General features: G+C 33.7%; 2 protein-coding genes across 2 annotated transcripts in view; one reads left to right on the top strand and one right to left on the bottom strand.

The window, feature by feature from the left end:
- LOC105175130 (transcription factor bHLH123) overlaps positions 1-2,045 on the top strand; it is a 2,646-nt gene extending 601 nt beyond the window's left edge. The window contains exons 2-7 of the mRNA XM_020698218.1: positions 1-494; positions 615-725; positions 836-901; positions 1,041-1,106; positions 1,391-1,441; positions 1,538-2,045. The exon at positions 1-494 is cut by the window's left edge and continues 58 nt beyond it. Coding sequence (XP_020553877.1) covers positions 1-494; positions 615-725; positions 836-901; positions 1,041-1,106; positions 1,391-1,441; positions 1,538-1,687 — 938 coding nt within the window. The 3' untranslated portion in view covers positions 1,688-2,045. The remainder of the gene's footprint in view (positions 495-614; positions 726-835; positions 902-1,040; positions 1,107-1,390; positions 1,442-1,537) is intronic.
- Positions 9,452-12,245, bottom strand: LOC105174791 (NAD(P)H dehydrogenase (quinone) FQR1). Its single transcript, XM_011096982.2, has 4 exons — positions 12,223-12,245; positions 11,018-11,111; positions 10,029-10,291; positions 9,452-9,889 (listed from the first exon to the last, which is right to left on the bottom strand). The coding sequence occupies exons 1-4, from the start codon at positions 12,243-12,245 to the stop codon at positions 9,658-9,660; spliced, it is 612 nt and encodes a 203-aa protein (XP_011095284.1). The 3' UTR covers positions 9,452-9,657.

The following is a 12,529-nucleotide window of genomic DNA, read 5'->3' as shown; positions in this document are numbered from 1 at the left end:
CGGCCGCTTCTCAAGAACACTGGCGACAGAAACTATATGCCGGCGCTTCACCGGAGGAATCATCAGTCAGTGATTTCAAGCAAACAAACCGGGGTTTTTCGTTAGATCAGCCGCAGTTCAGCTCTCAGGCCAGTTCAAATGATAGCAATTCAATAACATCCCAGAATCTGATTACCGGTTTTCAGGTGGATGCTGCCGCCCCCTATGGCATGTTACTTTCTGATAATCAGCAGCACTACCCATACCCGTCCAGCGGCTACTGCGCCAACGCGGCCGAATTGATACCATCCTGGAATAAATTCCCGCAGTTCTTGAGAACATCGCCACCAAAACAGCCGCCACCGGCCAGCGGCAGCCATTTGCATTTCACAAACAACGCTGCCTTCTGGAACGCATCCGCTCCTCCTTCCACCACTGATGGCCGATCGAGCTTTTTCCCGGCCATACAAACGCAGAATATTCGCACAGCTCCATCCTTCGATGAAAAACCAAAGGTATACATAAATATATCCAAAAAATTAAGGGTTTAATTAAAATCTTCTTTTGTTTAATTGCATAACATTCATGACGATCACGAACTTTTCATAATCTTGTGCTTGTAATTTTCTACAAAGATTACATCAGAGACGCGGGATTTGAGCACGACGACGAAGAAAAACAGCACGGAAGCATCAAATAAAAGGCCCCGAAGCAACGAAACGCCTTCTTCTTTACCAGCTTTTAAGGTATAATGCTGTATGATTAATGAATTAAGCTTAATTGAATTAGAAAAGGCTGGGAACAGCTTAAATGATCGAAAATGTATAATTAAGGATGTAGCTTTGTTGTTGATTAGGTGAGGAAAGAGAAGATGGGGGACAGAATAACTGCACTTCAACAATTAGTCTCACCTTTTGGAAAGGTAGAGAACTTCTTCAAAAAATTTCATCACTTTTTCCCCGCAAAGTGGATTCCAGTAATCTGCTTTTTTCTGATTATTAGCAACAGAAAAACTGCTCATTCTGACATAAACATATTTCATCAATCTTTAATTTCTCCAGACTGATACAGCTTCTGTGCTGTCCGAAGCCATTGAGTACATAAAATTTCTCCACGAACAAGTCAGTGTAAGTCTCTTTCTATATGCATCAATATTTTTTGATTATTACAAATTATATGAAATATTCATTTATTTATTATTTTCTGAAACATTTTCCAAAAATAGATATAACTTATAATATTAAAATCAGTATTATTAAACTTGTGACCATACGAATCAGAGTTTAAGGTATAATTGATATAAACAAAAACATTTATGAAATATTGTGAGAAATTATACGTACTATGTACAAAGATTTAGCAGCATTAATTAGTTCACGTTTACTAATGATTCATTTTGTGTAAATATCAGGTCTTAAGTACACCTTACATGAAAAATGGAGCTCCCATACAACACCATCAGGTTAGAGCTGTTTCTTGATTGATAATTGCTTTGCTTGCAACAATTAGCATAAAATTAGTATTGTTATTGCATTCTTAACTTTCTTCTTAATAGCAGAATTCTGATAAATCAAAGGATCCAGAAGGAGGCCGTCAAGATCTTAGAAGTCGAGGGCTATGTCTAGTACCGGTGTCCAGCACCTTTCCGATGACTCACGAAACAACAGTCGATTTCTGGACACCTACATTCGGAGGAAGTTTCAGATGAGGAGCAGCAACGGATTAACCAAATTTGGATTTCCAATCAGGGTACTACTCTTATCAAACCCTAACAAGGTAGGACGTGATAAGATAGGGAAAAATGTACCCTGGAAAAGGAAAAGAAATGCTGAAAGAGAAAGGGAAAAGTTAGGATGATAGAGGATATATAGCAAGCTTGCTTTTGGGGCAGTGGGAACAGGCAAAATGATGATGCAGCCAAGGCCAAGATTAATAGAATTATCCCATTGCTATGCAACTCATCGTGTAATTAATTAATAATTCAAGAATTAATTGTAATTAAGGGACGACATGGATTGATCGATCAGGATTAATGATCATGATCAGCACAAGATGGGTTGCTGAAATTACGCAGCAAAAGTGTAGATTATAGCTAGATTAGGAATGAATTCTTGTTGCTTGTACGTACGTACGTAGCTTAAATTAAGCAGCTTTTGGTGGTGTACATGTTAATTTCTATAATCAATTCAGCTTTTTTCTGCCCTACTTAATTGTTTATGATACTTCAAATCTGCTAATTTCTGTAGTACTGATGATGATACTGATTTTTGATTAATAAAAGATGTATATATAATTATGTGAGTAGAGGTGGCCTATATATATATAGTGTTTAACTTTAATTAGTTTTTGAGAAAGGAAAGGAATAATTTGAAGCAGTAGAGTGAGAGTGAGATAATTTCAGCTTTAGAATTGTTTATTTGTGTGGAATATGTTAGTGGAAGTGAGAAGGCGACCCGTCGGGCCCTCTCCTTTTCAGGGTTTCTTATTATACATATTCTTTCTTCAATGAGAAATTAAGGGAGAATTGGATCGTATCATTATCTTCTATATATATATACACATCAATACCCTAGCTCATTAATTGGGTACTAAAGCCAATTATTAGGGATTAAAGCATTTTGGGTCCGTAATTTGGGTCATTTGGCGCTTTTCTCCTTTAATATTATAGAATAACGTTTTTGTCCTGCACGTTTTCACGATTATAATCTTTTTTATTCACCTCCAGAGGATGACCTCTGACGAAAAAAGGATTGCAATCGTTAAAATTAAAGAGATGAAAGATCAAAATACTACCTAAAAAAATTAAAGAATAAAAATATTGGCAGAAATAGACCAATAGCAATAAAAGTCTCAATTTTAAAATATTATGTGAGAAACACATGTATCTTTCCGATAAGAATTATAAATTTCGGAAAAAAAAGAACTAAAATAAAAAAAATTAAATAGATACAAAATTACAATGCTACTCTAAAAAATTAAAAAATAAAAACGTGAAATAATTTAAGTTACAACACAAAAAATAATTTAAGCCGATTATTAATCACCCGAAGATATCACTATACAACACTTGCCATATATACACATATGAACGACAGAATTTTTGGCCAGCTTAATTATAAAATTGGATGAGTTCAGCTTCAGTTAAGTATGACATTCACAGACCTTATAGTTAGCTAGATTCCGTAAATTGTAAACTAATTCTTATAATAATATAATACATTACAAGAAAAATTGATTATTCCCTATTACTTATTAATGAGTCTAGTTCAAACATTATGGTAAATTAATGTAAATTTAAGTTTTAATTTAAATTAATATTATTAATTAAAATGAAACTAACTCCTCAATATTGAATATATTGTCAAATCAAGATTGTGTTGCATCAGATAAATCGACCAGTACTCGAGCTCCCAAAAAAAAAAAAAAATTGTCTATTTGTGCTCGCTACCGTAGCCCTCTGGGAGCGTCAACGACACTTCAACTGCAGGACTAAACTGATTAACCCAATCGCTGATATGTGCTCTTATCAATCTTGGACTTGCAACCTTCCTTTCTGCTCGGTTTAGTGAATGTCTTCTTGTTCCTACGGTACGGATGGTTCGGGGGAAGAAACTATTTGTGACAGTCAAAGTAGTCTTCCTACCGTTCTGCAGATAGAATACACGTGTCTTCCATACAGACTAGACACTCCATAACACCAGGGTACTCCATCTGGACGCCATCCCATAATCGGGTAGGTCGTTTACAATCCACATCAAAGCAACGTGCATCGTGAATGTCTCATTCTTCGCATTATCGTGCGTCGATACACTCATATGCCACAAATTCTACAACTCCTCGATCAGTGGCTCCAAATAAACATCGACGAGACGCTTCTGATTCGAAAAGCCAAAGATCGCCATCGTCAGGAATATATACTTAGAACTCATGCACAGACCCGGTAAGAGATTATACGGTGTAAGTATAATGGACCAGCATGAATTCGTAAGACTGTACTACCCATGTGGTGTAAACCCATCCATGCACAAACCAAGTCTAACATTACGGGGCTCTATTGCAAAAAAGGGATATGTCCGGTCAAAATACCTCCATGCTTCTACATCGGACGAATGGCACATAGATCTCTCCTCCGTTTGATGGTTGGCATGCCACGTCATATGATCGGCGGTGATTTCTGAAGCATATAACCTTTGCAGGCGAGAGGTAATAGGCAAGTACCTAAAAATGACATGGGGTCTTCTTGCGGTTAGGATTTCGCTCCCTAGTTGGCTTTTACCGAACTTCTCCACAAAACTTGCAGTAGTCCAAATCAATATCTTCCTTCCAGTACAACATGCAACTATTCTTACATACATTAATCTTCTCAACAGATTAACCCAAATCTCTTAACAACTTCTTCTACCATAGTAATCCTGGGGTATGGTGTGATTGCAAGGCAATATATGATCAGCCCATTGAGATATTTGATCATATCACTCAGAAATATGACCCTCGATATTGATATTCACCAACTCAGCAACAACCCTTAATTGAGATTGGGTGTTCCACAACGACTGTTCGACAGCATGCACTAAATCGTGAAGTCGATCTGCCAATCCAGACACATAATCATAGAGGCCCCCTACCGTAATATGAACTAGGCCCAGCATCAGTAGGACAGTACCTCGTAGCATCAACAAGCGCATCATCCTGGTTATAATAAGAAAATCAGAAAGCCGACGGGACTGGATCAAAAATCATCTTCTGCTCCCAATCCATCTGCGCCGCATCACCCCAGTGTATATTGGCACTCTTCTCCTCAGGAGCAGCAAGAGTTTGTTCCTCCTGCAAAGGGGGCCCGGTGATGGCCTCAAAGTACTCCTACACCCTCTCCTCGCCATGTAAACTCCGACATAAAATCTTTCATATACAAGTCAAAATTTACCTCGTTCGAAGTTTTGAAAACTTCATTTTTAATAAAGTGTTCCAAACAGAGTTACAATATTTTACCATTTAAAATTTGGACCGATTTTTTTTGGAATGAAAATTGTAAATTTGTAATAGTTTTTTTTTTTTTTTGAACACATCTAGTAACGATTCTGCCGTGCCAAAAAAATAACACATAAAAAATAAGGATCATGACGTCATCGACCACCTTCCATCCCTGTTAAGTGCCAATACCTATTCCTAAATAGCACATGCTTTGAAACAATTGAGTGATCCGTGCCAAATTTTACTATTTTTTATAGTACACATATAATCTGTATTAGCTATAGTTTAAATTCAATTATGGTTAAAGTACATATTTGTAATGCTTAGCATGATGATAGCACATGTCATGAATTTTAGTTATAAATGGAAATGTTTGGCTTTGCGTGCTAAAACATCTGCCCATAACCATTATGAATTTGTATGTAATTATTATTTATTATAATTTTTTAACTTTTAATCATAATAATCAATCATAACAAAAGAAAAAAAAAAGATGATTAGTGTGTTTCTTATATTGATATTTACACATATGTTACATATCTAGAAAAGCAACAATGTCTTAGGACCAAATTTAAATGAGAAAAAAATAAACCAAACATAGTTTTAGTTCTGTAATTTATGATTTTTGTTATGTAAGAATTAACTTTTGTAATTTAATGTTGTAATTTTAAATTTTTGATAATTTTAATCCTTTTCTATCAAAAATCTTAATTTAATTATGTCATGTACAAACTAAAACATCAACATTAAAAGATTAAATTACAAAAATTAATTTATTCACAATAAAAAAATCACCCCGTAAATTACAGGACACTAAAATTGCATTTGATATGGGGTAGGAATGAATTGGTTATGATTTGAGACAGGTTGAGGCACAAGTAGGTGCAATCAAGCACCTAAGATCCGGAATATCAATTTGTTTAAAGTGACATATATACAAACATATTATCTTTGCTTAGAAGCATAAATGAGCACAAAAAGAAAGCATCAACACATTGAATAATATATATATTAATGATGATGATTAGCCCCCATCCAACACCATCACATGTGACCAAATTCATCACTAATTAAATATAATTATCTTCCCAATAAACTATGTCCGCTAATTATTTTTGCTTTTCCAGTGTTGATATATAAAAGGAAAATTTATATTTTTGTCAAAGTAATTATAAATTGTTAGTAATTTTGTTCCTATAATTTATTTTATTTATATATTTAGTCTTTTGCTTAATGAATTTCATCCTTAATATCTCACGTTTGATTTTTTATTTCTAGCAAATTTAGTTCTATATTGACAATTTTAATCTTAATGGTCTATAGTTACAAGACCAAATATGAGATTTACTCCAGTAAGAAGGAAAAAAATTATTAATATAGGATTAAATTTGCTAAAAAAATTAACCAAAGTGATATGTTCCAGCTAAATTCATAAAAAAAAAAAAAAATGTGCAAATTGAGTAAGTTGCAGGTTCAAAAATTTTAAAGACCAATATATAGTTACTGGACTAAAATTATAATTTTACATATATAAAAATTCATATATATGAGGAATATGTACTTTTAGTTGGCGGCAATATCGGTAGAAACCGATGATTCCAACCCAACCCACTTAGTTTCGAGTTGGGTTGGACTTTATATTTCTCAATATGAGTCCAATATGATTTTTTTATTTAATTTAAATAGGTTGTTTCCAATATATGATATATGATCTTTTATTTAATTTATTAAAAGTTAAATTAGTAATGTTATAGAATTCATTAAAGATATTAGCATAAATTATAACCATGAGTTCATTATGGGTCTTATATGAGTTTGTGATAAATTTTAAGTGAGTTATTAATGGGTTCTGTACGGGTCGTAAAGGGTCTTAAATGGGTTTTATATAACACCGGTTTAATTAAATAAATTTATTATTGATCGAGTTGACTACATACCACTAACTAATTCCATATTTTCTGACTTCTTTCACATTTTTTTTATAAGAAACAAATTTATGAAAACATATTAAATATGTTTTAGTTTAACTTAATCAAATTTTGTTGTAGCATGGATGGTTGGTGATAGGTTTTAATGCATCCAAAATATGGTTTAATTGCTTAAATTCATTGCTGATTTAATTGTATATTATATCACTAACTACTTCTGTATTTTTAACTTTTAGCATTTTTTATGGGAAACAAATTTTCTAAAATATATTTAGTAATTAATATTTTTTAAATTAAATAAAAATAAAAGGAAAGTGAAGGACTTTATAAGATAGTCAAAATTGCAATTCATATGTGACTATATAAAATTCTTTTTCTTTCTTTTTTGAGTAAATCGACAGTACATGATTATATTATGAATTTCAATTAACATATCAAATAATAATAATTTATAATGAACTAACATGTATGTTAGATGTAGATAAATAACTATTATTATTACGATTGAAAATTCACAATTAAATTCTATAAATAATTATGAAGAAATTAATTGCATAATTATTCTTCTCATGATTTGCTTAAAAAAATATAATATTTTGTATATGTACGAGTTTTTTATTTTATTAATTTAATAAATAAATCAATATACAATATTACTTTCCAAAAACATAAATAATACAAAATTTAGTGGTATTATTTTATAAGTGTATTAAGAATAAGATTATCTAAAATTGGAAGAGAATTTTTTAAACATTAAATATAAAAAATAGGTACAACCAACATGACCTATTAGCAATTCAATGCATTTTGAACCCATTAATCCAAATTCATTTTTAATTTAACCTATTTTGGATTCAATCAAAACCTGTTGGGAAATTTTGACCTAGGATCAACATTGGTAGGCTCAAACTCACAACCCCAAACCACTCAGCTTGGATGGCAACCCAAATTGCTGCCTTAGCCCATGTCCATACCTCAGCCCATTGGCCTGATCGGGCCCACCAACCACACCCTTTATCCGACCTGACCCGCTACTACATATGTTGCCCTAACCCTAATTTCTCCCGCCTCTGTTATTTTCTCTTCTTTCTTCTTCTGTCTCCTCGTCTTCTTCCTTCTTCCCTCCCCTCAATTTCTAGCCTAACCGTCTTGCCTTCTTTCCAACATAAATGTTCCTCCTCCTATGTATACTTCCAATGGCTCTTCAAATAAAAATGGCTTGGAATTCTTCTTAGTGTTGGTCCTTTGAGGACAAAGTCTCTTAGTGAGTGTTTTGGCTATGGGCTTTTCATCGGATCCAAATTCCTAAGCTGTTTCTCTTTTTTTTTTTTTTTTTCCTACTATTACATTTTCTGCAATATCCTTTGTCAATATTCTTTGTTAATTAATTCTGTAATTTTGGATTGCAATAATTATTTTGATCTCATCATTACTGGGATAAATTCCCAACAAAATCCATTCATTTGATGCCCTTAATTTTAAAAAATCAATTATAATTACATCATGAATTTCAATTATTAATTATAATTAATATACACCACCTATGATCAATGCAACAACTATTGTTACAACTACTGTTCATCATCGATTCTTGTTCTTCTTGTCGTATAAATATCTTATAGCTGGTCGGGGTACGGTATTTTGAGTCGACGTTCTCTTCTAGTTTTCACCAGTAACATGGTGTGAAATGGTAATTAACGTAAAATTGTTATAAGTGGATCTCAAAATTATAAATAGTTAAGTTTTTCCACTAAAATTTTGATTGTACGTATTTATTTGATTGCTTTGTGTTTAAGGAAAATGAACATAAATTTTGACATATAATAGAGAGAAAAAGATAATACACTAACATAAAAAAAAATACTTTTAAAAGATAAAATATTAAAAAAAAAACCTAGTAAAAGACGGGAAAAATAAAAAATTAAATGATTATAAATAATTAAATAAAGATTAAGTTTTTTAATTTACAAATAATAGAACTATGGAATTTTTTTTTTTTTTTTTTGAAAGTGAAAGTAATGAACTATTATTCTTTTTTGAATAAGTCAATTACAATCATCAATATCAAGTATCAATATTCAACAACTATCAATGACAACAACAATTATATACTATTCATCAATATTAAATAACTATATATAATTAATATCTATTAAAGTAGAATAATATACCACAAATTGATGAATCTAAACTCACAATCTTAGAGACACAAAACCTCAACCTCATCAACGGAGCAAGGCTGTATCAACGACGTTGACCGATGGCACGACGTCAGCCAAGAATTTTGAGCCCAAAAGACGGGCTTCAACTTATATTCTACTCAGAAGAGGAAGACAATATACCGCACTCACCAACAGCTTTAAATTTCAATGCTAATTGCCTTTTGGACTATATAATTAAAAAGTCAATCGGATAAGTTTAAAATATTTTAAAAACACTTTGGTGTTAACGTTAATTAATTAAAAGATGGCTTTTAATTAATGCCAAAAAAGGTGACAAGAATAAGCCCAAATTGCAATACGATCAGTCAGTTATGTCGAATGCAACTTCAGCTAATGTTGCAGAATGGATAATAGGATGTAATGAATTTGGTTATACCATGTTGTTTCTACAAATATTTGACATTGGAATAATTGCTGTTTTTAACAGAACACATAATCATAGAGTATTTGCAGAACAGAGCCAGACTTACATGCGCAATCTTATCGAATCGATTGTTTTAATGAAAAAGAAAGAATCACAAGAATGCAAATAGTGTAGTTGTATATGGAAGAGATCATCAGGCAGCTCCCTTCAGTTTCTTGGCAATGGTGGCGATGTACTTACCTTGGTGGAAAGCCTGCTGTAGCTCGAGGTCAGATGGCTGTCTTGAACCATCACCGGCATAGGTTCCAGCACCATAAGGACTTCCACCTTTTACTTTCTCCATTTCAAACATGCCAGCTCCAAATGTGTATCCGATGGGAACAAAGATCACTCCATGGTGAACAAGCTGCGTAATAGCAGTCAATCTGCAAATAATCACAGAATTGAGGAAACCAAGCACTAGATGAGTGTTATAGACTCCAAAAGGGAAAAACAGCGATCGTTGGTGATAGTAAATTCTGTTATCTGCTAAGGTAAAGATCCAATCAGCAAGCAGGGACTTACGCCGTAGTTTCCTGTCCCCCGCCTTGAGAGCCAGTGCTGTAGAAGATCCCGGCAGGCTTGCCGGCGAGTTGCTGAGTCCTCCATAGGCCTCCAGTAGCATCAAGAAATGCTTTGAACTGGGCAGCCATCATCCCAAATCTCGTTGGAAAGCCAAACACGAAACCATCAGCTTCGGCAAGTTCACTAGGCATGATCACGGGTATTTCGCTCTTTGGAGGAGCACTCATTTTTGTTAGAACCTCATCTGGCAGTGTCTCAGGGACCTATTCCATACAGAATATGTAAAAAGCCCCTAAATTTTCTTCAGTGAAGCTACTCATGGAATCATCTTTAAGAAGGGAAAATAAAAGAACTGAAACATCATAAAATGAAGAGGTTATCAGCATGGTGCTTCTTCAGAGATTTGTACTCTTTAGCCAAGAAAGAAACTAAACTTAGGACTTCAGGGGAAGTATAACAAATGCCAAGAACCTGTGAAAGCTTCAAGCTTTCATATCTGTTATTTAGAGTAAGGAAAACTTCATCTGGGAGCTTGAATCAGTAGTATTTGTGTGTTTGGGGGTTTCTTCTGTTTTGTACATATATTCAGTAATTTAGTCAAGCCATGCGTATTTCAGTTAACACTCATTATGGTGTAATATTGATTAGAAGTCTTTATTTAGGATTTTAGTTGCTGACTGAGTTCAAACTTAGTCCATCTTGTTCAGGTATAGGCTTAATTTGTTAAGCAGTTTCCTGTTGAAGTCCAAATCCTTAGTCTCTCCGTAGTACTTCAACATTTTTACTCTATTTTAGGGAAGGGGGCAATAGAGTAGTGAATCATTCCAAAAGTTCTATGAAACAATCGAGACAAGCAGCGAAAGAGGCATATGATCTTTAATCTAAATGAAAATGAGTTCAACACCATCATCTTATATGGCAAGCATGCTTCTTTTTGCTAGTGTATCCATTTGCAGAATATGCAAATGTGAAGGGAAGATAGTTCACACCTGCCATAGTTTTGCTTCAACACCTTCAATAGATGAAGCTCCCTTCTTTATCTCTTCAGCTAGTTTCTCCACATGTCCATACATCGAATAGTACCTAAAAGGGGTTAAAGCTTAAGTAATCTGTACTCGAAATTTTGGTTTGACTTCTGACTAACTATATGTTAACACCAGAATCAATAATGTGCTCATGCTCGTGAATTATACGTCGGAGTCATATTAGAACTTCAGCAGCAAAAGAATTGATAACATATTGACTTATGCAGATGACATCCCATCACAGCCAAATTCAGGGGTGTCGTTTTTGGATGTAAAGGTGTCAAATCACCAACATTCCCTTGTGTACCGCAGATCATGAACGAATAATGACTTCTCCATAAACGACCTTTTTCTTAGTTGCTTAGTAATTATGATTAGAATTCTTTTGCTGATTTCGTGTGAAACTTTGACTCTTGACAACCGCATATGTATTCCAACTATGACTGACTTTACTTTGAACAAGGAATTTAAAAGTTGACCAACAGATAAAATTAGATTTTCAAGAACTCAGACTTAAAGAAATGAAGTTTTCTGAATTTGCTGAACGGAAATCAATATGATTATAACAGCTGAAAACTAAAGATGCTTTCAATATAATTTATCTAGATAATCACATGAAAACCTGGGAAAGAAAAGAAAACAAATCTGACTAGCTCATGATCATCATTGTCAAGACACAAAAGTTCAGCCAAAACGTCAGTCTTCAATTTTTTAGGCTATCATTATCCCCAAGAAAAGAAAAATCACAACCAAACAAGAGACTACAATAGGACAACTCTTATATTTTTCATGGCAATTCATGAAACGACGTAATAAACCTCAACCAACTTAGGTAAATTCTTCCTGTTCATTCAGATTTCTGGACTCGTTTAAGCAATTCATTACTGCCTTCGCCTGATTAAATCCAAGAGAGTTCAAAGAAAAAAATAGAACATATCGTTATAAACTAAACCCTTCAACCACACCAGAAGCTTATCAGTAACAAAGCAGATCCAAATTCCAAAAACAAAAAAAACAACATACAACAAACACAACCCGCTTGAACTATCAAGAATTCAAACAGTTCTAACAGTACTGTGTTCCACAAACAAAATACTCATAGTACCATATAAATTCTGATCATGAACAGAAACATAAGACAGAGCGAGAACACAAAATTCAGTACTTACACAATGTAGACTTTGGTCGCCATTGGTAATCCAACTGCTTTCTCTTTCAAGATTTTCTCTTTTCCTGGTGTTGAACAAATACAGAGAGAGGGAGCTGATGAACTGGGCCTCCCTATTTATACCGCCACAACCCCTTTAAACTGGTAAGCAGTAATTAGTGATCATTAATTTGATTAATCAAAACCTAATTGGTTTAGTTAGAGGAGTAAGACATGGACGACCTCGTTGAATTTGAATTCAACCCCAAGTCGTCCGACCAATGATGATGATGGGGTTGTTGCACGCCCATCATTATTTTCACTTAAAT

The sequence above is a fragment of the Sesamum indicum genome, linkage group LG12 (genome assembly GCF_000512975.1).
Source record: "Sesamum indicum cultivar Zhongzhi No. 13 linkage group LG12, S_indicum_v1.0, whole genome shotgun sequence".
Taxonomy (NCBI): domain Eukaryota; kingdom Viridiplantae; phylum Streptophyta; class Magnoliopsida; order Lamiales; family Pedaliaceae; genus Sesamum; species Sesamum indicum.
This window is presented reverse-complemented; position numbering and strand designations above follow the sequence as displayed.

Coding starts and splice junctions, on each gene's coding strand:
- LOC105174791 (XM_011096982.2), bottom strand. CDS start 12,245: ATGGCGACCAAAGTCTACATTGT. Junction 11,112..12,222: donor GCGACCAAAGTCTACATTGT/GTAAGTACTGAA, acceptor AACCCCTTTTAG/GTACTATTCGATGTATGGAC. Junction 10,292..11,017: donor TTGAAGCAAAACTATGGCAG/GTGTGAACTATC, acceptor TGTATGGAATAG/GTCCCTGAGACACTGCCAGA.